This window comes from Poecilia reticulata, chromosome 12 (assembly GCF_904066995.2).
Source record: "Poecilia reticulata chromosome 12, P_reticulata-male-v2, whole genome shotgun sequence".
NCBI classification, from domain to species: domain Eukaryota; kingdom Metazoa; phylum Chordata; class Actinopteri; order Cyprinodontiformes; family Poeciliidae; genus Poecilia; species Poecilia reticulata.
Window position 1 is genome coordinate 4715822 of NC_088841.1, and position 26338 is coordinate 4742159.

Below are 26338 nucleotides of genomic sequence, written 5' to 3' on the forward strand. Positions count from 1 at the left end.
ACAACTTTTATTCATTTTAATACCAGCTGTATGTTTTGGGATTGTTGTCAACAGCGGTGTCTCCATTGATTGAGCATTTAATTATGGAGTTTGACAATTAGAAAATAAATTCCCTTAAACACGCCAATAAAAAAAAAAAAACTTTTTAATGAAAAGTTTTAGTGCTAGGATGATGTGTTTTTCTGGACATATTGAAATTGGTTTATTTCGCAAAACTGTAATGGAAACACTGTACCGTATGAGTCATATGATAAACAACCGGATGTAGCCATAGGCGCAAACCACGAAGAAGAAGACGACAGGAAGTAGTTGAAGTGTGACGGCGCGGCATGTTTTTAATGACTTATTGCGTGAACAAACTTATTCACTTGTGGTTTTAATTGCGTTTGTTGTCTAATGGAAACACTGCAAATGAGAAATTGCGTTTTTTCTACATTAGCGGATTACTGACAACATTTTTGCTCACATTTGTATGGAAAATGCAGGTATGTCTCAAAGTTTCCACTATCTAGTTCAGTGTTTCTCAACCTTTTTTGGGCCAGCGCCCCCCCAGCATTTATCCAGGTCCCTCACCGCCCCCACCAAAGAATTTGTAGGCTACTTTGAACTGACTATTATTTTATTAATAATATTACTATCAGTATTGTAGATGTTTAGATTTTTATACTTGTTTCTGTATTTATCATCAAAAATAATTTCCCAGAGAACAAAAAAGTCATGGGAATAGAAATTATTTTCACAGGCGTCTGAAAAATGCAATGAACATTCAACTTAAAATAGGTAGGCCTAACAGCAGCCAATCAGAGTGGAAAAAATATTCTTATTCTTTGCCATTTTCTAGTTGTTAAATATTCCACAAAATGACCAGATAAAAGATGTACAACATGCCAGTTTAAACTTTGATCTATTTGCAAAACGACTGAACTGCAACATTAAAACATGATAGAACTGTAACTACATTAATCATAGCTCTTCTTCTCTTCAGTGTTAGTTTCTGGTGGTGCAGCTCTGTGCTGCCTTCAGGAGAATGGGACATCAGAGCATCATCCATAAAATTTCACCCACATGGCATTTATTGTGCAAACCAGAGCTTTCAGTGGAAAAACAAAAGTTCAAAGTCCTTTTAATGCCATACAAAGATGAGACAGAAACATGGATTATGTCTTTATATAGACCTATTGATTATAGATTAATAGTTTTAATGGAAAGAAATTACAAAGAACAAATCTGGTTCTTAATCAAATCCTAATGAGTCAAATTGAAAGTGTCATGGAGTCATCAGCCTCATGACATTAACACTGATATGAAAAATAATATTGAAGAAATAAATATATCAAATCTAATAAAAACAAATAAGTGATCAGTCCTTTACTGTTATGGTCTGTAAGATATATTTATTCTCAGTACTAAATATGGTCTCAACAAACCCATGACATTTCAACAATATCATTTTACCTTTTATGTGGAAATAGTGTCTGTTTATTCTTGCCATACAGTCCTCTGTATTAATTATTGCTTGAAAGGTCTTGTCATACCAGTTTATTCCTCTGTATTTACTTTTAGTTTCTTAGTTTATTCTTGCATTTTGTTCTTCATTCATTTCCATTTAGTTTCATTTCATTAGTATTATCCTCTCTTGGTTTATTGCTATGTCCACTTTAGTTTCTTTCCTGTTGCTAGATTTATTTTATCATTTATTGACCATCAGTAATCTTCACTCATCACCTGCTGCGCCGCCTAATCGTCATGTGTTTCACATCATATGCTGATTTTTCACTGTTCAGCGTCGGATTTTCTGTTTTTATGCCATAATTCACATCTAGTTAGTCGCTGCGTTTTATGTCCCGCTTCTCCTGTTTCAACAATGTGCGCGTCGATTTTTTTTTTTTTTAACCCCCTAAGGTGCAGGGCGGTCGGGAAGCGCATCGATGGGGAAAAGGCAGACTGACATAAACCTTTTAAAACAACGGAAACAATTTCGGTATTCTGATTATTGAAATTTAAAAGTGCTGTGTTGTTCTACCACCCCCGTTTCATACCGGACCATTTACAGCACCGGTGTTAACGCTATAAAATGAACGCTCTCTATCACGGCCGTGCAGAGACCACTAAAGGGGCAGGTGCTCAACAACAAAAAAAGGGCTCATCTAACCGCATTCTAGGACAGAATATTAACAGCCTCTCAGCTTTCAGAGTTTAATAAACAACGATAAATTACAAAATTGTGACATATACAATAAAAGCTAATGAACATCTCCATATAGAGCATAACACTATGACTATGTAAGATATTTTATTAGTAATTTCTTTCTGCAGGTCTATTTTGTTATAGGAAAGTATTTCAATATTCAAACCCACAATTTAGCAAGATATGTAAATCAGAGCTGGACCACCAGACATATTTTGTCTTTACAGAATTACACTATTAAAAATATAAACAACGGCACAATGCAACCTTTTAGTGGACTGTAATCTATAAAAGAGCTGCCTGTTTGCTGCACTTGCAGTGGAGATGAAGATGGTCCATTCAGAAAAGCAGAGCTGTATGTGGAACTGCAGAAAAACAAAAAAAACAAAAGCAAAAATCGAATCGTTAATGCCACCATGAGAAAAGCCTGCTGAGTTTTGCTTAAAAAAAACTTTTTAAAAAATTTAAATCACACATTTTTGACTCATGAAGTTAACTTTTTTTGCAAAACAAACTTATTTGCGCTTGTCATAAATATTTTCTTGCTCTTCTAAGTTTTTGTTTGTGACTCAAAGTTTTGCTTGTGATTCTCACATGACGTCTTGAGCAGGGCCTAAAATCAAAACAAAAGATTCCTGATGTGTGCAAATAAATGTTTATGTTTGGTAAAAATTTGTTATTTAATAATAAAAAAAAGTCTTTTAAACAAAACTTTTTTTAAAGAAATCATTACAATTCCAAAAGTTTTGATTACAATTTTATTTTATTTTATTTTATTTTATTTTGCCGACCTCTAAACGCCCCCTGGGGTCAGTACCGTCCACGTTGAGAACCGCTAATCTAGTTGAAGCATTTAGAAGCAGTCTTCTGTTTTAACCGCCCACCTTGTGCAATGCACTATATGATCGTCACTGCAAGGATTTTACTGATCACACAATGACTTCTAGTAATTTATGGAGCTTTTTTTTTTATTATTGGGAGTTTATCAGTCATAAATGAGTAAAGAACACAGAAGATATTTGTCATGTTGCTCATTAAATTTCCACAGACAGTTATCAGACTTCTAAAAGATAATTTAGCATTACAAATCAGCTGTTTTTCCATGACTCTGCTTTGACCTAGATCGCAGAGTCAGAGCTCTTATGGTGCCTTTTTCCATTGGATGGCATACCCTTCATAAAGTAAGTAATATATTGGTAGTCGTGTTTATTACCACATTTCAGCAACAAGGCAGTTCTTAACACCATGAAGACATTATGTAACAAGCAATAAATCTTGCAAACGCTTTTTTACAGAGGGTCATGTAGATGTGGGTAATTTTTCTCATTTGCCTGGTAGTTATTTAAAAGAAGAAGAAAAATTGTATGAAAGATCTTCCATGGTGCTGGCTTTACAATAAACTATTCAGTATTACGCTGTGGTATTGAGGCAATTATAGAAAGAAAATAAACAAAATAGAAAAAGTAAACAGGGAAGAGTAAATTTCTACCAAAAATTAGGTTTATCTCAGAAATTTCTAATAATTTTTTTTAAATCCTTGTTTTTTATAAAAAGTTGTGGAGTTTTTCTGGCGGAAATATACTCCTTATTGTTCTACCTACAATTGTCGGTCATACAGGAATAATGGATATATATATATATATATATATATATATATATATATATATATATATATTAGAGGTATGTCGATCGATTGGCCACCGATCATAATTGGCCAATTTTCGTGAAAAAGTGTATGATCGGTGATCGGCGATCATTGTCTTTTGTTGCCGATCACACAAACCGATCACCTGCATCTCATTTCGCAGCCTGTCTGTGAAGCTGATCTCCTCTTTCCTTCACACTGTTCAAATGCGCAGCAACAAGTCCTAAGCGATGTAGAACTATAACGCATTGTGTGAATGGGGAAGTTTGCATATTGCGGCATAAAATTGAAGCACGTGGGGTGAAGCAGGTAAAAATGCATCAACACAACAAATCTAATATGGGATAAAAACAATGCCATACTTGACGGAGTTTGGCTACGTCGAGGCTCACTGCGGTAAAAAAGACGATCAGATGACAGGTAAAGCAGCGCGCAGCTACAAAAACTCACCCAGATTAGCATGACGGTCAGAAAGCTAAACAAATAACCCGCAACATTATTTAAGTCTTCGAGTTGTGATGTAAGACACTGGTTCTGCTCTCGCTGTTGAACCGCTGCTACGCTACAGGTATTTGATAGACGGAGCGCCGCTTCTGCTCCACCAGGTAGTGACTCTCACACCAAACCTATGTTTGAAGCTGCAGCATCTAACTTAAAAAAATACATTTTACATACATATTAAAACTTTCGTTGTCCTAACATGAGACAGATAATCTGAAAGAATAATCGATCTCCTCCCTGTTCTGCATAATTACTCCGCTCAATCAAAAACAGCCACTCAGAACTAGCAGTAATCAGCTAGCTGCCATGCTATCAGGAAGTTTTCATTCAGTAACTCTGGATTGTTTATTGTAATGGAACCTGCATTTGCCTTTGAATTTATACTTGAATTTTTTTGGAAATGTTGAGAGGTTTTATTTTTACTCTTTGCATTGTTTAGCCTCTTCAGAGCCTTCATATGTTATCAGTCTGTTAAAGATAGTATTATTGATAGCAGTACAATTTGCAGAATGGCTGTTTTGTTTAGTTTTCTTCTTGGAAAAAGTTATTAAAAACAAGTTTTTGTCTAAATTAAGGTGAATTCATGGTTCCCTTTTCCACATAATGTAACCGGTAGTGTTTATGATAAAAAAAATTTTTTTTTAATTATGTGATGGGTATCGGTGATCAGTATCGGTGTTCGGCCCTCATGGGTGATCGGTATCGGCATTAGTAATTCATTAGTAAAACACTGGTGTACGTTTATGTGAAATTAAAACAATTGTTATACTTGAATACCAGTTTTAAAGATATTGAATTTCATAAAGAACTGTCTTTATATGAAGTGTTTGGGTATAAATATTAGAGGTGTGCCGATCAATCGGCCACCGATCATAATCGGCTGATTTCCGTGAAAAAGTGTATGATCGGTGATCGCCGATCACGGTCTCTTGTTGCCGTTCACACAAACCGATCACCTGCATCTCATTTCGCAGCCTTGCTGTGAAGCTGATCTCCTCTTTCCTTCACACTGCGCAAACGCGCAGCAACAAGTCCTAAGCGATGTGGAACTATAACGCATTGTGTGAATGGGGAAGTTTGCGTGTTGCGCGGAAAATTGAAGCACGTCAAAATGCATCAACAGGACAAATCTAATATGGCATAAAAACAATGGCATACTTGACAGAGTTTGGCTATGTCGAGGCTCACTGTAGTGAAAAGACATATGGATTATCAGATAACAGGTAAAGCTGAGCTACAAACACTCACCTTTATTATTAGCATGACGGTCAGAAAGCTAAACAAATAACCCGCAAAATTATTTAAGTCTTCGAGCTGTGATGTGGTTCTGCTCTCGCTGTTGAACCGCTGCTATGCGCTACAGGTAGTAATATTTCACAGACAGAGCGCCGCTTCTGCTCCACCTGGTAGTGACTCTCACACCGAACCTGTTTAAAGCTGCAGCATCTAACTTAAAAAAATAAATTTTACATACTATTAAAACTTTTGCTGTCCTAACATGAGACAGATAATCTCTGAAAAAATAATCGATCTCCTCCCTGTTCTGCATAATTACTCTGCTCAGTCAGAAACAGCCAATCAGAACTAGCAGTAATCAGCTAGCCGCCATGCTATCAGGAAGTTTTCATTCAGTAACTCTGGATTGTTTATTGTAATGAATCCTGTATTTGCCTTTGAATGTTAAGTTTTATACTTGAATTTTTTGGCAATGTTGAGAGTTTTTATTTTGGCTCTTTGCATTATTTAGCCTCTTCAGAGCCTTCATATGCTATCAGTCTGTTAAAGATAGTATTATTGATAGTACAATTTGCACAATGCCTGTTTTGTTTAGTTGTCTTCTTGGAAAAAGTTATTAAAAACAAGTTTTTGTCTAAATTAAGGTGAATTCATGGTTCCTTTTTCCACATAATGTAACCGATAGAGCTTATGATTAAAAAAATAATAATTATGTGATCGGTATCGGTGATCGGCCCTCATGTGTGATCAGAATCGGTATCGATCAGGAAAAAACCTGATCGGCGCATCTCTAATATATATATATACACTGCTCAAAAAAATAAAGGGAACACTCAAATAATACATCCTAGATCTGAATGAATGAAATATTCTCATTGAATACTTTGTTCTGTACAAAGTTGAATGTGCTGACAACAAAATCACACAAAAATCATCAATGAAAATCAAATTTATTAACCAATGGAGGCCTGGATTTGGAGCCACACACAAAATTAAAGTGAAAAAACACACTACAGGCTGATCCAACTTTAATGTAATGTCCTTAAAACAAGTCAAAATAAGGCTCAGTATTGTGTGTGGCCTCCACGTGCCTGTATGACCTCCCTACAACGCCTGGGCATGCTCCTGATGAGGTGGCGGATGGTCTCCTGAGGGATCTCCTCCCAGACCTGGACTAAAGCATCCGCCAACTCCTGGACAGTCTGTGGTGCTCAATCGGATTCAGGTCTAGGGAACGGGCGGGCCAGTCCATAGCTTCAATGCCTTCATCTTGCAGGAACTGCTGACACACTCCAGCCACATGAGGTCTAGCATTGTCCTGCATTAGAAGGAACCCAGGGCCAACCGCACCAGCATATGGTCTCACAAGGGGTCTGAGGATCTCATCTCGGTACCTAATGGTAGTCAGGCTACCGCTGGTGAGCACATGGAGGGCTGTGCGGCCCTCCAAAGAAATGCCACCCCACACCATTACTGACCCACTGCCAAACCGGTCATGCTGAAGGATGTTGCAGGCAGCAGACCGCTCTCCACGGCGTCTCCAGACTCTGTCACATGTGGTCAGTATGAACCTGCTTTCATCTGTGAAGAGCACAAGGCGCCTGTGGCGAATTTGCCAATCCTGGTGTTCTCTGGCAAATGCCAAGCGTCCTGCCCGGTGTTGGGCTGTGAGCACAACCCCCATCTGTGGACGTCAGGCCCTCATTCCATCCTCATGGAGTCGGTTTCTAACCGTTTGCGCAGACACATGAACATTTGTGGCCTGCTGGAGGTCATTTTGCAGGGCTCTGGCAGTGCTCCTCATGTTCCTTCTTGCACAAAGTCGGAGGTAGCGGTCCTGCTGCTGGGTTGTTGCCCTCCTACGGCCTCCTCCACCTCTCCTGGTGTACTGGCCTGTCTCCTGGTAGCGCCTCCAGCCTCTGGACACTACGCTGACAGACACAGCAAACCTTCTTGCCACAGCTCGCATTGATGTGCCATCCTGGATGAGCTGCACTACCTGAGCCACTTGTGTGGGTTGTAGAGTCCGTCTCATGCTACCACGAGTGTGAAAGCACCACCAACATTCAAAACTGACCAAAACATCAGCCAGACAGCATAGGTACTGAGAAGTGGTCTGTGGTCCCCACCTGCAGAACCACTCCTTTATTGAGTGTGTCTTGCTAATTGCCAATAATTTCCATCTGTTGTCTATTCCATTTGCACAACAGCAGGGGAAATTGATTGTCAATCAGTGTTGCTTCATAAGTGGACAGTTTGATTTCACAGAAGTTTGATTTACTTGGAGTTATATTGTGTTGTTTAAGTGTTCCCTTTATTTTTTTGAGCAGTGTATATTGTATATTAATCTCAGCATTCCTTCTTTAAGTAACAATACATAAGAATAGGATATGGCCATGTTGTGGTTAATTAATTTTGATAACCTGCATTATCAAACTTGGAGGCATATTCAGGGAAACCAGAGAACAAAAAAGTAAGAAAGATGATATTTTGTAAAGCTTTGTAGCTTTACACAAAAAAAGCAAGAGAAAATTTGCAATAAAATAAAAGAGAAACAAGAAAGCAAACTTAAGAGTGTTTATTAAAACTATTTAATTGAAAATCAAGTTTCATTGGTTCCTCTGGAATATGACAACACTTTTACAAGTAGGTGTTGACGTTTGTAAAACTGAGTTTTACATTTTATGTAATGTAAAACTCTTTGCATTTTACAACATAATGTCAAACTATTAGCGGCATATTTTAACGATCACAGGGTTCGTTCCTCCAACATGACCGCATTACATCATAACCCTGGGTGGGACTAATAGCAGGAGATAAACATGGTTTCCCAATGTTGAGCAAAGGTTTGTGGGTAAAGGAAAAACAACAAAGGTGAACGACAAAACGTAAAAAAAAACAAAAAAAAAAAACGATGTCATAAACAGAATCATTTCTTCATCAAGAAAGAGAGAAGGGCTCCTATCAGTCCACCAGTCCGGGGGGGGGTTCCGGCTTCTCCGTCGTCATGACGTCTCATCTATAAGACACAGAGGAAAAACGCAGTTTCGCATCAGTTCAGCCCTCACAATTACGCAAATATCGAAAGGTTTTTGCGCGTGAGACGCTCACCTGTTTAGAAAATGCCCTGCTCCTTTCTGCGGTCAATGTCCCGCTTCAGCTGGCAGGTGGCACACAAGGGGCAGCAGCCCGCAGCCAGGTAATCCTTACACAGAGATCCCTACGAGCACAAAGCAGTCACTATGAGAGGTTGGTTCTCCTGACCGAGCTGATAAAATAAAATAAAAAATGTATGGATGCCAGGAGGAAGTTCAGTTTGTGTGGGCAGAAATATGACTCTAAGCTAGGGTTATAAATTATATGGGCTTTAAACAGGAACTGGAAAACAAAGAGGTTCATGCAGCTTCTACAATTCCTAAAGAAAAAAAATTCAAACACTTAAGACTTTTATCATCCAGTTTTTGGTAGAAAGAGAGAAAAGAGAAAAAATATAAATCATGCAATTATTGAGCAAGTTTTCATTCATCATGCGAATAATTAATTTATTGCTTATTGCGACAGGTCTACGTATTCATGAAAAAAATAAAATAACATTTTTGGGCCACCCCTAAAAATGAGAGCCTTGGGCTACTGTCCAGTTAAGCACTTTCTAAAGTAAGAACAAACGTAGAAACTAGTAGCTGTGATTTCCACCTTTCTTGCATACAAAATGGCAGATAATAAAATAAATATATTATCTTGACTATACAGCTAAACTTCTTGGGGAAATACTGCGAGAACACGATACTTTCAGCACATGGACGTAAAAAGCATGTGGAGGTATAAAGTAACCGTTTTTAGACGCATTTATTGGTTAACAGTTTGTTTAAAATGATGTCACTGTGTGGCCGGATGCCAATGTGGCGACAGTAATGTCCCTCATCTGTCACTCTGCCAAGGCAGCGTGAGAATCACACCTTTGTCATAAAAGTATTGCAGTAATAATACTTAGATGATGTATTAAGTTGCATCTTAAAAAGCTTGTCAGCTTTCTGCCTGCTGCTGTTTGTCAAGTATACAGAGGCGGTTCTGGCATAAATGGTTCCCTGGGCAGGTCCAGCTCTGTGGGCTCCATGCGGTGCTTACACTGTGGGGAGGGACAATTCCCTATTGAATGGAGAGATAATTATTCAACCAACTGTAGGAAGTTGCTGAAATGAAGCTTTGGCGCAAATTCAATCTGGAAGGCTCTTAAGCCTGACCTGCCTCATCAATCAGCGCCTCCCTCTCATCACCCTGGACCTATCAGCGTTGGATCAAGCCTCTCGCTTCAGCCAATCATTGTTTGAGCTCCAGTTGAAAAGGACCTCCTGGCCATGGCCTCCTCCGCTTACCAGCTGCGATCAACCCACCTCCGCCCCATCTCCACCTTCTGCTCCTGGCTCTCAGGTCACATCCTTCTTCGACCGCCGCCACCAGTACAGGCCCCGGGGGGATTACATTCCTATACAGCATCAGGAATGTTTATCGAGCTTATCGAAGTTCCAGCTCGACATCCCCTGCCGGGGCCTGAACGCCAAAGAACTTTAATGTTTATTTGTCATTAAACTTTATTTAATCGCTTTCTTTCTCTGTCTGAGTCTCTCCAGATTGAAAAGATATTTACTTTAACCACCCATGCTCTGAAATAGTAATTTAAATATTAAATTAAATACATTTTGTCAAATAGCTTCTTCCGGGTTCTTTCAGATGGATTTATTTGAACCGTTTTCTAATGCTATGTTTAGTGGGACATTCTTCTCTACCTATTTCTACAGTAGAAGTTGTGAATTCAACTTGGTCTTATTACTTTGGGAGCTCACCCTGATGTTGTATCTGGTTCTGTAGACGGCGCGGATCGGCATGCCGACGCCGCACAGACAGCACTCGTCCATGTCTCTGGCGATGGAGCAGCCGAGACACAGGAAGCAGAAAAACCCGCAGCAACCTTAAGACACAAAGAGTGAAGCCGCATTAAAGGAAACGTTAGGAGATGGTGAGACTTTTTACGCGTTTCAGCTGCGACGTCAGCTCCTGGTGCTCTTTTTGTTTGTCATGCTAAGCTAAATAGCGTTATCTTAGCATAGACGGACTATGGGATAACTGCAAACTACTTAAACTGAAGGAGTTTCACATTTCCATCATTGAATCCACTGTTAGATATTGGCTTTATGTCGAAATATGTCAAGAAAAAAAGCCATTGTAAAAGAAAAAATAAGAACTTCTATGCACTACTTTATTGTAATGATAAACGTATGATAAGGGGCAGAAAACTTAGCACTTGTGGCATGACAAAATATTGAAAAGGTTCAAGAGATATTTCTACTTTTTTGTAGCACCTTCTGATTGCTTTTGCACTGTAAAAAAACGGACGTGGAATTTACATAAAAACTGAAATCGCAACAGAGAAATATTGTAAAGTGGGAAACATAAATGTGGCGTTTAATCTAGAGAAACCTTTTGTAAACTAACAAACAAAATGTTTGTTGTTTTTACTGCAGCAATATGGGAGCATTATCAAATTTATTTCTTAAAACTACAAACGGTGGTGACAGGCAGAAAAATATTGTTATAGTCTTAAAACAATTCTGTTAACATGACATTCAGATACTGGGAAAACTATAGTTTTTGTCATATTAGTCACTTTATGCTGTATTTTTTACATAGAACATTGCTATGGTGAAATTAATATTTAACCTTTGCAGCCTTAACTTCTTATTAATTTACTGCTGTAATTTCAATCACTGTAAATTTAGATATTTCTTAGTAGATTTAATTACTCAGAATCTGTCATTTTCAAAGGAAAACTCTGGAAACCACATGTGTCAGAGTTTTCCTGTAAAAAAAATAACCCTTTTTTTTTTTTACAGTGTAGCGATTGACAAATGCTGAAAATGATCAAAATTTCAAACAATTCATTTTGAAAAAAATAAAAGAGTAGAAAGCTACTTACAGGTTCCACAGTCATCGCAGCAGTCGCACAGATCTGTCTGGAAGTCGGAGGGCTCGTATTTGCCTGGTTGGTTGGTCACAGCCATGGCGACGATGATGAAAACTTCGCTCTGGGGGATGAAGAGAATCCCAAATCACTTAAATCTCCTCCCTCACAGGTCTCCGTAAATCTCTCTTCGCTTCAAGCGTCAAACAGCGTGGAAGCCGTAGTTTCCAGAGAAGCGGTTAGAAGGATGAATCTTACCAGATGTAGATCAGAAGGACGGTGAGTCGGTCTCCTGGGCGACAGGTAGAGAGCAGGAGGCGACGGCGGCCTTTATAAACAAACAAAGGTGGCCGACTGGAGCCACGTATGTGTAACGCCCGTCCAATCGTGACGACAGGTTTCTGGAAAACAGATTGTTAAACACACCTATACACACCCCACAGTGAGGCAATAAACCTCAGTGGTGAGGCTGTTTCCTTTGCTTGTTTTTAAACCTGCGTCTTTTTCAGGAAACATTTACAGCACATGTGATGTTCGATGTTGGATACGACGGCATCAAATTGAAGTAAGATGTGAGACAAATCCTGGAAGGAAGTTTGAAGGTGTGTGAAAAAGATTAAAAATAAATTCATGTTCTACTAGAAATGCAGTATCTGACACATTATATGTTTAGAGAGAGGCAAATATTGAACATGAGTACATTTGGTAAAAGGAGAATGTCACCTGAACAATTGTTCAAATCTATATGTAATATTTCATATTCATAGATGTCTTTCCTCTTATGCTTTTGTCAGATGCCATTAAAAAAACATATAAAGACAACATAATTTTCCTTCCAAAAATACTCAATTTGCCTATCAAAAACCTGCGTGTTATAGAATTTCTTCACATAAACTACAAGTGTTTTAAAAATACATTATAAAAAGACTGAAAAAAGAAAGAGAAAGGTATATGGAAACATATGCTGACATGATTTTCTTGTATAGCACACTCAAAAACATGAACTGAAGATGATTTAAAGCTGAATGTTTCCACGTTTTTCTCCATTTCCTTTCCGTACCCTCTTTACCCTCCAACAATAAAAGTAGATAAATAATTCCTTTTCTTTTGTCTCTTTTTTTGTCAACCCCATTGTTATTGACTTCGCAACTGTTGCTATTTTTCACGACTTTTCAGACTAAAGTATCGGTATCGACTGAAATCGGAATCAATCGGCAGGTCAGGCTTTTTAAAGATCGCCGCTCAGCCAAAAAACTGCCATTGGCGCGCCGCGGCAAACGTGAAAACAAAGCATGCAATGAAAACAAACAAGTATCAATAATTGTGCCACTGCTGATTTTGTTAAAAAATATATATATAACTATATGTTAAACCCCCACTCCCACCGCTGCCACCAAATAAATGTTTGGACATGTGTTTTATGTGAAACCAAACTCATATTCAAGGACTTTGAGAGCTGCGTTAATAACGACCCGCCCTTTAGCACTGATGGGATTAATGTCAAACAACATAAAATCTATGCATTATTAATGACAGACTGATTGCACGCCATAAGCACCTTATCTTGTATGAGTTGCACAAGTTGGTGGACAGTTTGAATTTTATGGACCCTGGTTGCAGGAAGCCAGATTAGATTATGACTGACCTGGACTGACTCAGCTGGGTGTTGGCCCTGCTCCAACACAAAGAGTGAGAAGGATCGGTTTTAAGTAGCTGAAATAAGAGGATATTTTTATACTCACTTTTATTGTTTTACTTTAATTGACTCAATAAATAATGATTATAAGATGGGGAAACAGTGGTTTTCACACTTTTTGCACCATGAGCCAAAATTGTAGGAGTGCAAAACAGTTTTAAAAAGTGACAACGTAAAATTATTTGCAATTTATTTTCTGTATTTTTTTTAAGCAACTGCATGTGTAATTCCATAAAGCTGAACTATAATGCTGCTTCTACCAGATTAGGATAGACCTATAGGCAATGCAAAACATTATCATTGTATTTTTCTTTTACACAAAATCCCTTAGAAATCAGATTTTAGTGTGTTCTATTCTGAGCTTTCAAAATTAGCTTTTAGGTTCCCTTGTCTCTTTAAATCCAGCTGCTGCTGACCACGTCCCCCGCCCCTTCTCAACTCAATGTTTACACTCCAGTGAAAATGGCTGCAAACAGATGTCCAATTACACAACTGGACATCTTTGAAAAGCAGAAGCGGAACCAACATGAATGCGGGAAGTGGTTTCTGGATGGTAGGTCAACAACAAAACACTTGTCTGTCTTACAGCAGTCATTGTACAACACATACAGCCATAAAGCCAGCTCACCAAACATGCTGGAGCTCAGCTTGGGTTGCTAGGTAACGATGCAGGCGCTTTCGATTGTGGCTCAACAATCCTGAGGATTTTTTAAATGGCTTGTTTTTCAGTCACCAAAAAATTTCGAAGCTTTTAGAAGCATTTGAGATCCAAATGGAAGTGTAAAAACGCAGAAGATGTAAATTTTTGTAATAGGTCCCCTTTAAAAACTATACATACCTTCGAACTTGTCCATAATTTGTTGCATTATATATTTCATATTACAACCACAAAATCTATGTCTTTTATTGAAATTTTACGTAACAGAACAACATACATAAGCACTCAGTTGTGTAGCTGAAGGGAACTGATGCATAGTTTTCAAATTTCTTTGTAATACCCTTTAGATCTGAACTTCAACTAGGCCATTCGGAAACATAAACAGGCTTCAGTCTAAGCAATGAATGTGTAGCGCTGACTATTTAGAAGAGGTGTGCCTCTGGAACAGAAAATGGCTTTTTGGATTGTAAAGGTTGATGAAAAACATCCACCATAATAATAAAAAAGTCTTACTCCAGGTTTTCTTACAGGATTTCTAGCAACATAATGTTGCCACCACCAGTGTGGGGACAGAGTGCTTAGTGTTGTATTTCTCTTTCTGCAGAAAGAACTTTGCACGTTAGCCAAAAAGCTTGGTTTGGCTCCCATCGGAACAGGTTATTTATTCATTTCACAAACAAAAAAATATGGATCTTTAAATGACCAACAATTGAACATTGAGCCACTGCAAAAGTCGACAGAAAGAGGCTGCTGCACCTCAGAAAATACAAGAACACTGCTTAAAAAAACAGACATGAGGTATAACACTATTGCTCAATACTGTTTAAACAGTAAAAGTTATACTTTTATAACTTTACAGAGTGAAACGTACAGAGTGAAACATTCCACTCTGTACCGACATCCCAACGCCATAAACCTCGAAGCGGACGCACTAGCGCCACACCTTGACCCTTTTTATTTTATTTTTTTACAACCGCAGATATATTTGCGTATACATTGCTTTCCTTCATGTGCCTCTTCCAACAGTTTTCTGAGCCTTCGGGTTTCTAAATGCCGTGCTGCGCTCCGTTTTGCACACAAGGTGGCGCTGCTTCCCCATGAAACCAACCGAGCCCCCCCCCCCATCCCCCCGGTCTTTCTGCGTTATGAGCTCACATAATAACGACCTGGCTGTAATGATATGGGCTCCCGACATAATGAGCAGCTGTAACTGAAACTCAGGAAGGGGCATGATTTTCAATTTCCGACAGAATAAAGATAGACGCGCTCCAAATGACTCTGAACAGGGCTGTCTGTCATTAGGCTGCAGCTCCAGCTCAGGCAGCGGCTTCTCAAACGTGGGGCTTGGCGAGGACGAGCACAGCGGCTCCAAACGGGAACGCGCAGGTCCACGTGCGTTTTAAGCAGCAGAATGTTGAGATCTAAAACAAAATTATACTCCCATTTATCTCACTGTTGCTAAGACAGACTTCAATACAAACCGGGCAAAACATACTGTTATTTTCTTCTTTAATCATTAGTTGGTATTAACAGTTTAATCTCTTACTCAAATAGTGAGATTCCTTCAAATGGCCACATGATCAGCTTAAGACGTCAGTGTGTAGACGGTATCAAAATGTTTCCATCAAGTTTTTTTTTTCTTTTTTTTCTTTGTAATATCTTGGGGACCGTAGCTGAAATTGTAAATACTACATTCAAATTTAGATTTTTGTAAAAATTAAAAAGAAAAAAAAAAGACAAAACAGTGATGTCAGATTTTCTGCCAAGTTATCACATTATTGGCAGCACGTAGCCACACCCTTCCTACGCTATTCGATTCAAATCTCGCTTCGCAACTTGATCTAGGCTTTCTCCCATTAACTCCGGAGTTAATGGAAATTTCTTGAACAGGAGGAGAAGTTGGGAACGACGTCGTCAATTTTCTGTGATGTTTTACAATCCTAATGTGCCTGGAGTTTTAACAATGGCAGCGGAGGAAGTGAACGAATCCATGTTGACCAAGCTTCCAAATATAATTAAAGTTGACAACCGAGTTGTTCGGCTTCTTTCTTTGCACTGGAGGAGGGGTTTGCAGCGCAGGCAACTTCGGGTAAGCTTCATATCATCGGACTGGGGCATTACAGATGTCAGGGGCAAATCCTAGAAATCGTTTCTCAATGGTCGAGACCCTCTGCACGAAACAAAGCGTAGAACATGATACTGATTTTTTTTTACCAGGCTACATTATCACTGGATTTTTGTTCATTTTGTGCTTTGATTATCTAAGAAAAATTGAATTTCTTCACATTCTGATAACCTGAAGAATCGCAGCAATACTGTATATCTGTGACAATTTCACTGACTTGTTTTTTTTTGCTATTGTAAATGTTCTTAAGCATTTGTCTTATTTGTAAGTGAGCGAAACGTGTAGGCTCTTCAGTTCATCCAGTTGACCAGCAGAGTGCAGGTGGTGGAGGGACAAACCATCTTTAAGCTCCAAACATCTTAACTTCTTAGCAAAACTGTCACTTTGGGGCTTCCACTGGCATTCTCAATAAAAAAAACTCGAACCATTAAAATGGCATGATGGGAAATTTGACCGTTTTCAAATCAAGCAAAGCTTTTTGAACTCTTGATATACCTTTGCAGCTGTTATTGGCTGAATAATGGCTCTCAATGTGGTTGGTTCAGTTCCCGCATTGTAGAAAAGCCTTTGTAACACTTTCAAGACTGAAATCAATGTTGATGATTTTATTTCTTCTGTTCTTGAAGTTCTTCAGATCAGGACATGAAGTGTTGCTTTTTGAGATTTTTCAGTAAAATTCATGCGGTTAGACAGGTTCTGTTTCAGTGATTTCTAAACTTCAGATTGTGTTTTATCACTGGGCCAGGTTGGTTTGGATAGACTTTTCCCCTGTGATCAAAGTCATAATTAAAAATCTGAAACACTGAAGTGTAACGAAACTGAATGCAAGAGGAAAAGTAATTTGTCCAAAAACTGTTACGTAAATCCAATGTTACTCTCATTTGAGAATCTCTGTGAACTAGTTCCACAGCATTTATTTCGACGGTCCTCAGAAATGAGTTAGAACCAAACGTAGAGTAAAATATCAAAACCAAGTTGTTGACAATAAGACACCAGAAGAAGCCTCATCATTGTTTACCAGCCACCATTTTGAAGTAACTAATGACCTGAAAAAGAAGATTGAATATGTAATAATTAGATGGTAAAAATATTTTTAGTGTCAGTGGGTTTGAGGTAAAGACTGTAGGAGACTTTGTAAAAGACGTTTCTTCAGTTAAGATAACGTTAGTCTTTTATTTGCTAAGTAGTTAGCACAAGTAGTTGCTAGCTATGTTCTATGTTCACACTTTGGCCAAAAGATTTGGCCAAAAAGTTGGTTTAGACAAACCAAGAAGCTATAACTTTTTTCTATTTAAAATTTGGAACAATTGTAGTTTGAAAATTGGGATTGTATTAATATAATAATGTAAGTTTGTTTGAAATATAGATCCAAAGAGGAGGATAAAATATTATTTTCTATTGTTATATGTCAATATAAAATAATGAGTTCATCATGTGGTCAACAAAAGTCTTATTAGATTGTCTGATTTTTTTTAAATCTGGTCATGTTTAATGCACAACTAAACTGAAGACAGAATAATTAATTTGAACCCAAATATTACTTTTATTCAGGAATTCAAGTTACCGTCGATTCTTTTCAACTCAGGTCTTTTGACCTCAGATTGAAAATCTAGCACAGTTAGGACCTCAATTGAATCAATGGGTTGGTTTAACCTAGAATTCATTCAGCTGGCTTAGAATATAAATATCTAAAATCCAATTAAATGAATCTGCTCAGTCTCCAAAATTTTTAATTTGGGTTTTAAGTAAAACAACCAGGAGTTTACAAATGAAAAACCAACATCTAAGGACTAAGGACTGGCTTAGAACCACCACTGACCAAAAACACTTGCAAGCTCATCTCACATTTTTCCTAAATATGTTAATGATCCCCAAGACTATAATGAGGCATGGTGAGGTAAAAGCGGATTATGTGGATTTGTTTTTGGAAGGTGTGCATCTCATTACATCTGGGTTAACATTGCCAAACATGGTGGTGGTAATCATGAACTTGGTATTCTAGCAGAAAACCCTGAAGGAGAGAATCCTGCCATGGGTTTATGACCATAAGGCAAGGTCTGGACTGAAATCCAATTGAGATGTTTTGGCATGACCTTAAATAGGTGTTTCTTGCTTGAACATCCTCCAATGCGGCTGTATTAAAATAATTCTGAGAAAAGTGTGAAAAGTTCCTTCACATAGATGCAAAAGTCTAATTTTGCATCTATGTAATTGCCAGCTATCTAAAATGCTTGATGGTAGCTTTAAGCACTATGGTTGGTACTAGGGATTCAACCAATTAATCTACTGACCATTAATTGTCAATTAATGGTTTATTAGATTAAAATTAGTTTACCTAATGTCTGCTTAGATTTTTTTCTAGTGTTTTAGTTTGGCCGCCATCCAGCAGAGGGTGCTGGTGGTCATCCTTAATCGGAGCCGTACAGAAACAAAGATGGCGGAGCCACACCTGAACGGGAAAGAACAGCCCAGAAGGAGTCTGCTGTGGGATAGAAAATGCGCTTAATGTGGTTCTGTTTCGAAATGTAGCTACACGAAAAGTTCACCTTAATAGCGCTAATTCAGTCGCGTCAACTTCTCATTCAAAACTGACTGATGTGATACAAAGGTAAGATAAATAAAGCAGAAAAATAGTAACATGGTGGAGAAAAGAAAATGCTTTTTTAAGCACGGGCTGTCGTGAATTAATGCACTTCTTGGTGTGTAAAGTTTTAACTCCTTCAGAGCAAACAGTATCTCTGTACGTCTGTGTTAATGGAGGATTAAGAGAGTCACACATTTCATTATTTTCATCTTTTATTTTTCTATATTCAGCAACGTAAGAGGTTCATATTTTATTTTATATAAATATGTCCTCGTTTAATAATGTGAGAAAACCATAATGTTCAGTGTGCAATACTGCTGACACAAAATAATGTAAAAAATTAAGGTTTTTATTTAAATTAAGCATATCATGAAAAATGTAGCCCTTTTATATGAAAGACTGTTGGCGCTCTTGATAGAGTAAACTCAGGTTTTTAAGAAAATGGCCGCATATCAATGAATTGTTAGTTGATAAGATAAATTAACTCCAGATTAACTTATTAATAACTAGTCGGTGCAATAGCTTATCGGGCTCATGGGCAATTTAGCTTCCAGGTTGATTTGAATAGATGTTCCCATAATAAATGAAAATTTCGTTTCAAATCCCAATTTTGTTATATTTGACTGATATTAAAACGATGAATGTGAAATATGTAAACGTACGTTGTTACCCCAGTTGGGGATGTGAGTTTTCTCCGTGAGGGCTTCAAAGAGCTCAAGTGTTATTTCAGGCCAGCACTGATAGACATGCGCACAGCTGATGGAAGAGAGGCACATCTGCACTGACGTCACCACCCACCCCCTCCGTTTATGCAAAAAAAAAAAAAAAAAAAAACAGCCGTCCTGGACATACCCGGTCCTCTGCGCAGTGGGGAGAAGCAGCCTCCCAGCCAACTTTTGCTGCTGTTTGATGCACTTTCCCCCCCCCCCTCTCCTCCTCTCTCTCCTTTCCTTCTCTATCCAAACCTTCCATAGCTACGCTGAGCCACAAGCATGAACACAAAGTCCAGATTATAAAGGAGAGTAGATAGACTTTAAATGGACCCTTCTGTTGGAGGTCCAATACTTCTCTAAAAAAAAAAAAAAAAAAAAAACCTGAATAGAACTTTTTTTTCTTGTAGTTTTTTGCGGGTGTCCCCACGGGCTGAGGGGGGAGAACTCACACTGCAGATCCAGCAGAGGATGGGAGAATTCAAAAAGGAGATGAGAAGAGCATAGTGGAGGAAGTTTGTGTGCTGAACTTTAAAAAAGAAAAAAAGAAGAAGAAGAAGAAGGGCTGGAGACTTTTGAGCCGAGCTTCACTTTGCACACTCGGACCGGAGCTGACAATGAGGATGGGCATGGTAAATCTCTTCCCCACACTCCTCTCTCTCACCTCTCAGGGAGCAGGTCGGTATCTTCGCGCTGCGTTTCTCGGTGCGTGCAGTTAAATCCTCTCAGGCTGGGTTTTTTTTTTTTTTGCACAGCCGCATTTACATACAGCCTCAGTTTATTTCGGGCGACGCGAGTTGAAGCCTGGGGGGAGTTCTGGGAGCCGGTTGCATGGAAATAAACGCATCGTTTTACGCACAGGTTATTTTTTTCTCCTTTTATGTTTGCAGAGTGTGAAGTTCCGCAGGTTGGCCGTATGCAAACTTTGAAGATCTCCATGTTGCATGCAGTAAATAATTAGAATGTTAATCATAATTAATAACAAGCGGCGCGGTTTATTTTGATTTGCTGGGGCTCCCGGAGGGTTGCGTTTGAGGTACCGGTGTAATGCATGCGGGCCGGCTGCCAGCTGTCTGGGTCAGAGTGGCCAAGTAGGCTGCGCTCTGTCTGGACCGCTGGAGCTCCACAGCTGGGGGAAATACACTCATAACCCGCGATGTTCTCCGAGTCACTTTCGCCGCACTTCTCCCCCCCACCACCACTTCTCTTCTTTTTTTCTTCTATCACCGGACGTGTCCCCGCGTCAGAAATCATCGACGTGCAGAAATTCGATCATGCCCGACTTTTTTGGGATTCACGCGCGCCTTTCAACACGTCACAAATCCTCCGGTTTTTAAGTCCCACCTAGTCGGTCATTAAACTGTCATCAATGCGTGATTAATAAGACGCAAAAAGTAAAGTGAAGAATCTGTCGAGGAACCTGTTGAAACTGGGACACGCGTTTGGGTTGTGCCTTCATTCGTTTGCCCTGAGCTTTGGGTTGTTTTAGCTGAAGATGAGGTGAAGCAAAACTTTCTGTTTACCCAGTATACAGTGGTGGTTCTCACACAGCGGTGCCCTGCCTCGCCACCTACAAGTCAGTAGTTTTCTGAACCATATTTCGTTTGCCTCTCTTTCAGGGTATGTCTTTACCAGCCCAAGCTCGGTAAGTTTGGGTGATGAGCTTCAGCGAACATCAGTCTAAAGCCATCCCATTGTAAGGTCTTGCTGTTTTTGCTTATTGAATGTGAGGCAGTATGTAGACTGATCTCCTAATTCCAAATAGACCCCCATCAATTTTCCTTCCAGAGGAACAGCATCCCCGCAGGATGACGTTTCCGCCACCGTGCTTCACAGAGAACATGTTCTGCTTGACGGACTGCGTTAGGCACAGCATTTTACAGGCAGGGGAGAAAGTTTCATTTGGTCTCATCTTTGTCACCTACATGGCTTTTGGCTACCTTTCAAACAGGACTTCCTAAATCATCCTTTTAAAAAATAACTTTCTTCTTGCCACTCCAGGTCAGATTGTGGGCTAATAATTCCCCTTTCAGTTGCTTCCTCAACCAGACCTCTGGATCATTTCCAAAATACAGTCAGTTTAGATTGACAGCTATGTCGAGGTAGGTTTGCCATATTCCTTGGACTAAATTGTAATTTGTGTGATCTTCGTAGCTTGAGATATTGTTTTATGACCTGTGTTCATTGCTCTGCACGAGGCTGCTTGTTCACAAGGTTCTCTAAAACCTCTTCTCCATTGAGTCTCACTCTAGCTAGTTAATGTCTGATTCAGTTCTAGCCCAGTTGGTGGGAATGTGTGTGAAGGTCAATGAGTCCACAGAAACTATCATCAGTGCTCTGATTATGTCAATTGCCGGTTTCTCCAAAATCTCTTGGTATATTTGTTCATTGCGGTGTTACCCTGTCCAGTTGAGGCAGACAGCATCAACTGGATAATTGATAAAAACGTTTCAATCTCAAGGTCTGACCGTGGAATTATTGATTTTGCATCTAATAATCTCCCCAAACACTATGGTCTTATTACAGGTTGACAATGGCGGCTGAGACGTTGTTCATAAATCCACTGACCAATCAACGAATGCAGTCAATCAAATCGCTTGTGCGCAATACTCGGCTAGGTCCGTCTGCTGATTCCAAAAAAATGGGGTAGATCAATACAGTATCTACAAATGCAGACAAATCTGGCTGGTCATTTCAAACTAAAATGTGCTTTTAAATTTTGCATTTTTTTAAACCAAATATTCAGATACATGAAGAACAGGTTGATTTCAAAAGCAATAGTTCTGACATACTGTAAAACCCAGTCTGATGTTCTTCACAGGAACGCAGATGGGTCAGTCAGGCCAGGCGTCCGAGACAGAGCCTCTGATTTCTCGACTTCTACCTGAGACCGATGGAGGACGGCGTTTTCCCCTGAGCTGCTGACATGCATTCAGAGGCCTGTGAGATGTGGACCGGCTCGCCTTCGAGGGAAATCTGAGACCTTGAATGAGCCGCGGGACACAGGCGGGAGCGTTTCAGTGAAGAAGAGAAACCATGGACCTGTTACGGCGCGGCGCCAGACTGACTTTGCGCTTCTAACCCGACTGTAGCGCCCTCTAGCCGCACCCCATGTCACAGCCTTCCTCGAATTATGGAAATTTTGTGGAAGACGCTGACTTGGACACTGAGCCTCGTGGTGATGGCAGCTTCAGAATTTCAAAGACTTTCTCACAGCTCTCAAGGTAGGACATCACCGTAAAACTTAATTAGTTCTCCATACTTTAGGAATATATGCAAACTCGCTGCCTCAAAGTTGTTTAGTTTTCATTAAGTTAACTGATTGAGTGATATTAACTTGTGTAAATTTACTAAGAGTAACTTAAGCCAACTTAATAAATCTATGTTGTAATTATTTAAACGGCACCTGAAGCTGATTTTTTTTGTATATCATCACCTTCCTAAATTTTATTTTTGCCTAAATCATCTTTTTGCAATAATCCCCACTGATTTTTTTTGTCCAAAATCCCCAGCCTTTCACATTACTTTAGATTAACTAAAATAATTTTTAAAAAGTTTTCACATCAGGAGGCTCGTTTTATTTAAAGAGGCACAATGTACCATTTTGTAGTACAATCAACAAACTATGTCACCTTCAGTAGTTATAAAAATGATATATTCAAGTATGACTTAAAAGAATGTAACTTAAAGCCTTGAAATTGGGTCTCTGTCTCTTTAAAACCTCCTGCTCTTTCTGAAATTCTGACTTCAGGAAGTCATCACAACATCTCTCCTCTGTTAACCCCTTAGCAATGGTTTTACCAGCATTGCACTGAGACGAAGCTCGCATAATGAGTTCAGCAGATATGCACTTCTGCTAGGTGTTTGCTAACTGCTGCTGGCTAGTCTGAAGGAGCTTGGTGGGGCGCAGCGGGGCAGGGGTTCTCTGTGAGGTGGAAGCTTGGAAACTGCAGCTCCTCTTTGAGGCGTTTTGCACAGCTGAATGGTTTCCATGGGAAATTAAAGAATTTCTCAAACATGCAGGAGAAAAACCCAAGGTATTGTTTTGATGAGGGAATAACATTATGACATGATGCAACTCAATCTAAAAAAAAAAAAGAAAAATCAATTTTGCATAATACTGCCCCTTTCAATTAAGCACTTGTTATAACTAGGTAGAGACATAAGATAAATCCACTTCATATATTCAACTGAAGTCAACATTGTAATTCACCATGCACCCCAAAATTCACTAGTTTTTTCAGTTAAACACGGTGTTTTGGTGTACGGTGTGGGACAATTTGTAAAATACCCCCAACTGATTCATCTTTTCGCTCTTCTTCTCTCGCGTTCCTGTGAAAGAGGAGTTCCTGTCTTACCTGCAGCACTACCAGCTGACCGTCCCGGTGCGGGTGGACGAGAACGGGAACTTCCTGAGCTACACCGTGAAGCAACAGCGGCAGGGCCGGCGGAGACGGGCGCTGGCCGACCCCGCCGCCGACCCGCCGGGCTCCCGGATCTTCTACAGGCTGTCGGCGTACGGGAAGCACTTCCACCTGAACCTGACGCTTAACAACAACCTGGTGTCGAAGCATTTCACGGTGGAGTACTGGGGCAAAGAGGGGCCCGAGTGGCGTCACGACGTGCTGGACCACTGCCACTATGTGGGCTCCCTGCGAAGCCAGCATAGCACGACCCGAGTGGCGCTCAGCAACTGCAAGGGCCTGGTGAGTACGACGTGCGCCTCAGATCCAACGAGACGATTCACGCCGCTCACCTCAGACAAACCCTCACATAAACGTCAGATAACTCACACATGCTACCGCCGCCACCGCTGCTGCTGCTCAGCTGGAGGATCCCGCTGGTTGTCTTGGCTCTTTTCCACCTGGCAGGCCGAGTCTGCTGGCAGCTCAGAGTGAGGTCATGCTCATGTAGGAGAATCAAACAATGTCTGCGATCTGGGAATGTGACGCCTCAGCAGCCCGGCTCACGTTCCTCTGGTTGTCACGTTAAGCTCAACGTGCACAGACGAGCGCTCTCTGTTTTACCACGCCTCGCAGAAAAGCCCGTCGCATTTCTTCATCACAGATGTTGGCGTGTTTTATTAAGATTCAACGTGCCAGACAAACGCAGAGACTGTTAGGTTTCCTCCATGCGTATTGTGCTATTTTTTGCATTTAGGTCTGATTGTTTCTGACCAGAGTATTTCCTTACAATTTTTACTATTTGAGTTATTGTCAATTTCTGAAGGTTGTTGGCTGCTCTGGATTTTATTTTGGGGTATTAGATTAATAAGGGTGGACGAAACAAAATCATATCTGGTTTCTTTACATACTAGTTGAATGCTAACTGTTAGCTTAACAGACTGCACTTAAAATTCTCGATGTTGGCTAATCATATTTTAATCTAAAACTATACATCAACAGAATAAATGTTTTCAGTTCAAAAACCCTTTTTTGCTACTAAATGATTGAATAAATACATATAAAAGTTTCATATTTATTGTTTTCAATCTACTATTTGGGTTATTAAACCATCAGACTGGAACAAAGTGATATTTTATCCACTCAGCTTTCAACTTGATCATAAAACTTTGAAAAATAATTCTCGAGAAATGTGAGCTGTGGACGCTGACATTAGTATTCATGACATTTGAATTGAAATAATAAAAATGGACATCAGGATTGCCAACAAAAATGTTGGCAATCCTGATGTAAAATGAGAGACGTTTATTCTGATTTCACGTCAGACAGTGTAAAAAATTTTAAAAATTTTTTATACAGTGTATGTCCCCTTCTGGTTTCAGCTTTATGTATATGTACAGTACAGGCTGTACATATACATAGTTTAGCTGATCTTTACTTCTTTACCTGGGTCGTCGTCATACAGACCTTTGAGAAACAAGACAAAGTACTCCTTTGCACAAAAAGTAATTTGTTTCTTAAACAAACTTTGAAGCAAAACATTTTTTGAAAAGTATTTTTTATGTTTTACTAATATGTTTTTTTTTTTTACATTCTTAACAGTATACATTTGCATATTTAATCAAGAAAGACCCATAGAGGTTTAAAATCTCATTGGACAAAACAGACATTGACCTTGCAAGTAAACTTTTACTGAACATTTTAAGATATAAGTAAAGAACAAATAATTAAAAATGACAAACATCCATCCAAACAGACACTCCTTTGACATAATTTTGTTATCTTTTGAGACACCGATCTCATTTCATTTAAAGGAGAAGCGTCAGGAAAAATCAACTTTTTTGAGCTTTTCATCTTGTTATAATCTTATCCCCTCATCAAAAACATATCTGGAGAGTTCATTCATGTTTGAGAAAGCCTTTACTCTAATCTCCCATGGCAACCAGTCAGCTGTGCAAAACGCCTGGGTGGACTGAACTCCGCCTTCAACAAAGTTTCTCTTCGCTCCTTCAGACTAGCCAGCAACAATTGGCAAATACTTGGTGTAATTGGGGACTTATTATAGGAGCTACTTCTGAGTGCAATGCTGGTAAAAACGTTGCTAAAGGATTAATAGAGGAGCCATGTTGTGATGACTTCCTGGAGGCGGAGTTTCAGAAAGAGCAGGAGCTTCTTAAAGGGCCAGATGATCAATCTTAACACGTTAAATCAGGATATCAAATTTCTTTGATTTATACAGCATTTTTATAACAACTGAAGGTAACATTCATACTTGATTGTGCTATAAAATGACACTATGTGCATAGAAAACACCTTTTCTCGCTTTTAAAGGAGAATCTGTTGAGTCATTTTCACCGAATTTTTGAATGGTGATTTTTGTGCTTTGTCTTTTCTTTGTAAATCAGTACAGATAGCTTAACATCCCAATAACGTATCTGTTCAATTCAATTAATACTTTATTTGTACTTTTTAAAACAACATATTATTATTATTATTATTATTATTATTATTATTATTATTATTATTATTATTATTATTATTATTATCCTTTATTAATTTTTCTTTTTTACAAGAACTCAATATTTTGTGCTAGTCACATAAAATTCTAATAAAATGAATGTAAGTTAGTGGTTCTA

General features: G+C 39.1%; 2 protein-coding genes across 4 annotated transcripts in view; one reads left to right on the plus strand and one right to left on the minus strand.

Annotated features, from left to right (window-relative positions):
• Nucleotides 1–8133: 8133 nt before the first annotated feature.
• Nucleotides 8134–13628, minus strand: LOC103473273 (placenta associated 8). Its single transcript, XM_008423377.3, has 5 exons — nt 11785–13628; nt 11542–11650; nt 10412–10536; nt 8682–8790; nt 8134–8589 (listed from the first exon to the last, which is right to left on the minus strand). The coding sequence occupies exons 2-4, from the start codon at nt 11624–11626 to the stop codon at nt 8686–8688; spliced, it is 315 nt and encodes a 104-aa protein (XP_008421599.1). The 5' UTR covers nt 11627–11650; nt 11785–13628; the 3' UTR covers nt 8134–8589; nt 8682–8685.
• A 4776-nt stretch (nt 13629–18404) lies between these two features.
• LOC103473274 (ADAM metallopeptidase with thrombospondin type 1 motif, 6) overlaps nt 18405–26338 on the plus strand; it is a 64143-nt gene continuing 56209 nt past the window's right edge. For 2 of the 3 annotated variants that reach the window (XR_014090211.1, XR_014090212.1), the window contains exons 1-3: nt 19270–19931; nt 22121–22523; nt 23641–24005. Coding sequence is in view for 1 of the 3 variants with exons in the window: in XM_081613656.1 (XP_081469782.1) it covers nt 22433–22523; nt 23641–24005 (456 nt within the window). In the remaining 2 variants the exon portion in view is untranslated. Of the gene's footprint in view, nt 18614–19269; nt 19932–22120; nt 22524–23640; nt 24006–26338 lie in introns of those variants that run through there. The other variant, XM_081613656.1, reaches the window with a different exon arrangement.

What these genes read in the sequence shown, in the direction of transcription:
- LOC103473273 (XM_008423377.3), bottom strand. Translation starts at nt 11,626, where the DNA reads ATGGCTGTGACCAACCAACCAGGCAAATACGAGCCCTCCGACTTCCAG. An exon ending in CTGCGATGACTGTGGAACCT is followed by an intron (nt 10,537 to 11,541) that starts GTAAGTAGCTTT and finishes TTGTGTCTTAAG; the next exon opens with GTTGCTGCGGGTTTTTCTGC. An exon ending in GAACCAGATACAACATCAGG is followed by an intron (nt 8,791 to 10,411) that starts GTGAGCTCCCAA and finishes TTGTGCTCGTAG; the next exon opens with GGATCTCTGTGTAAGGATTA.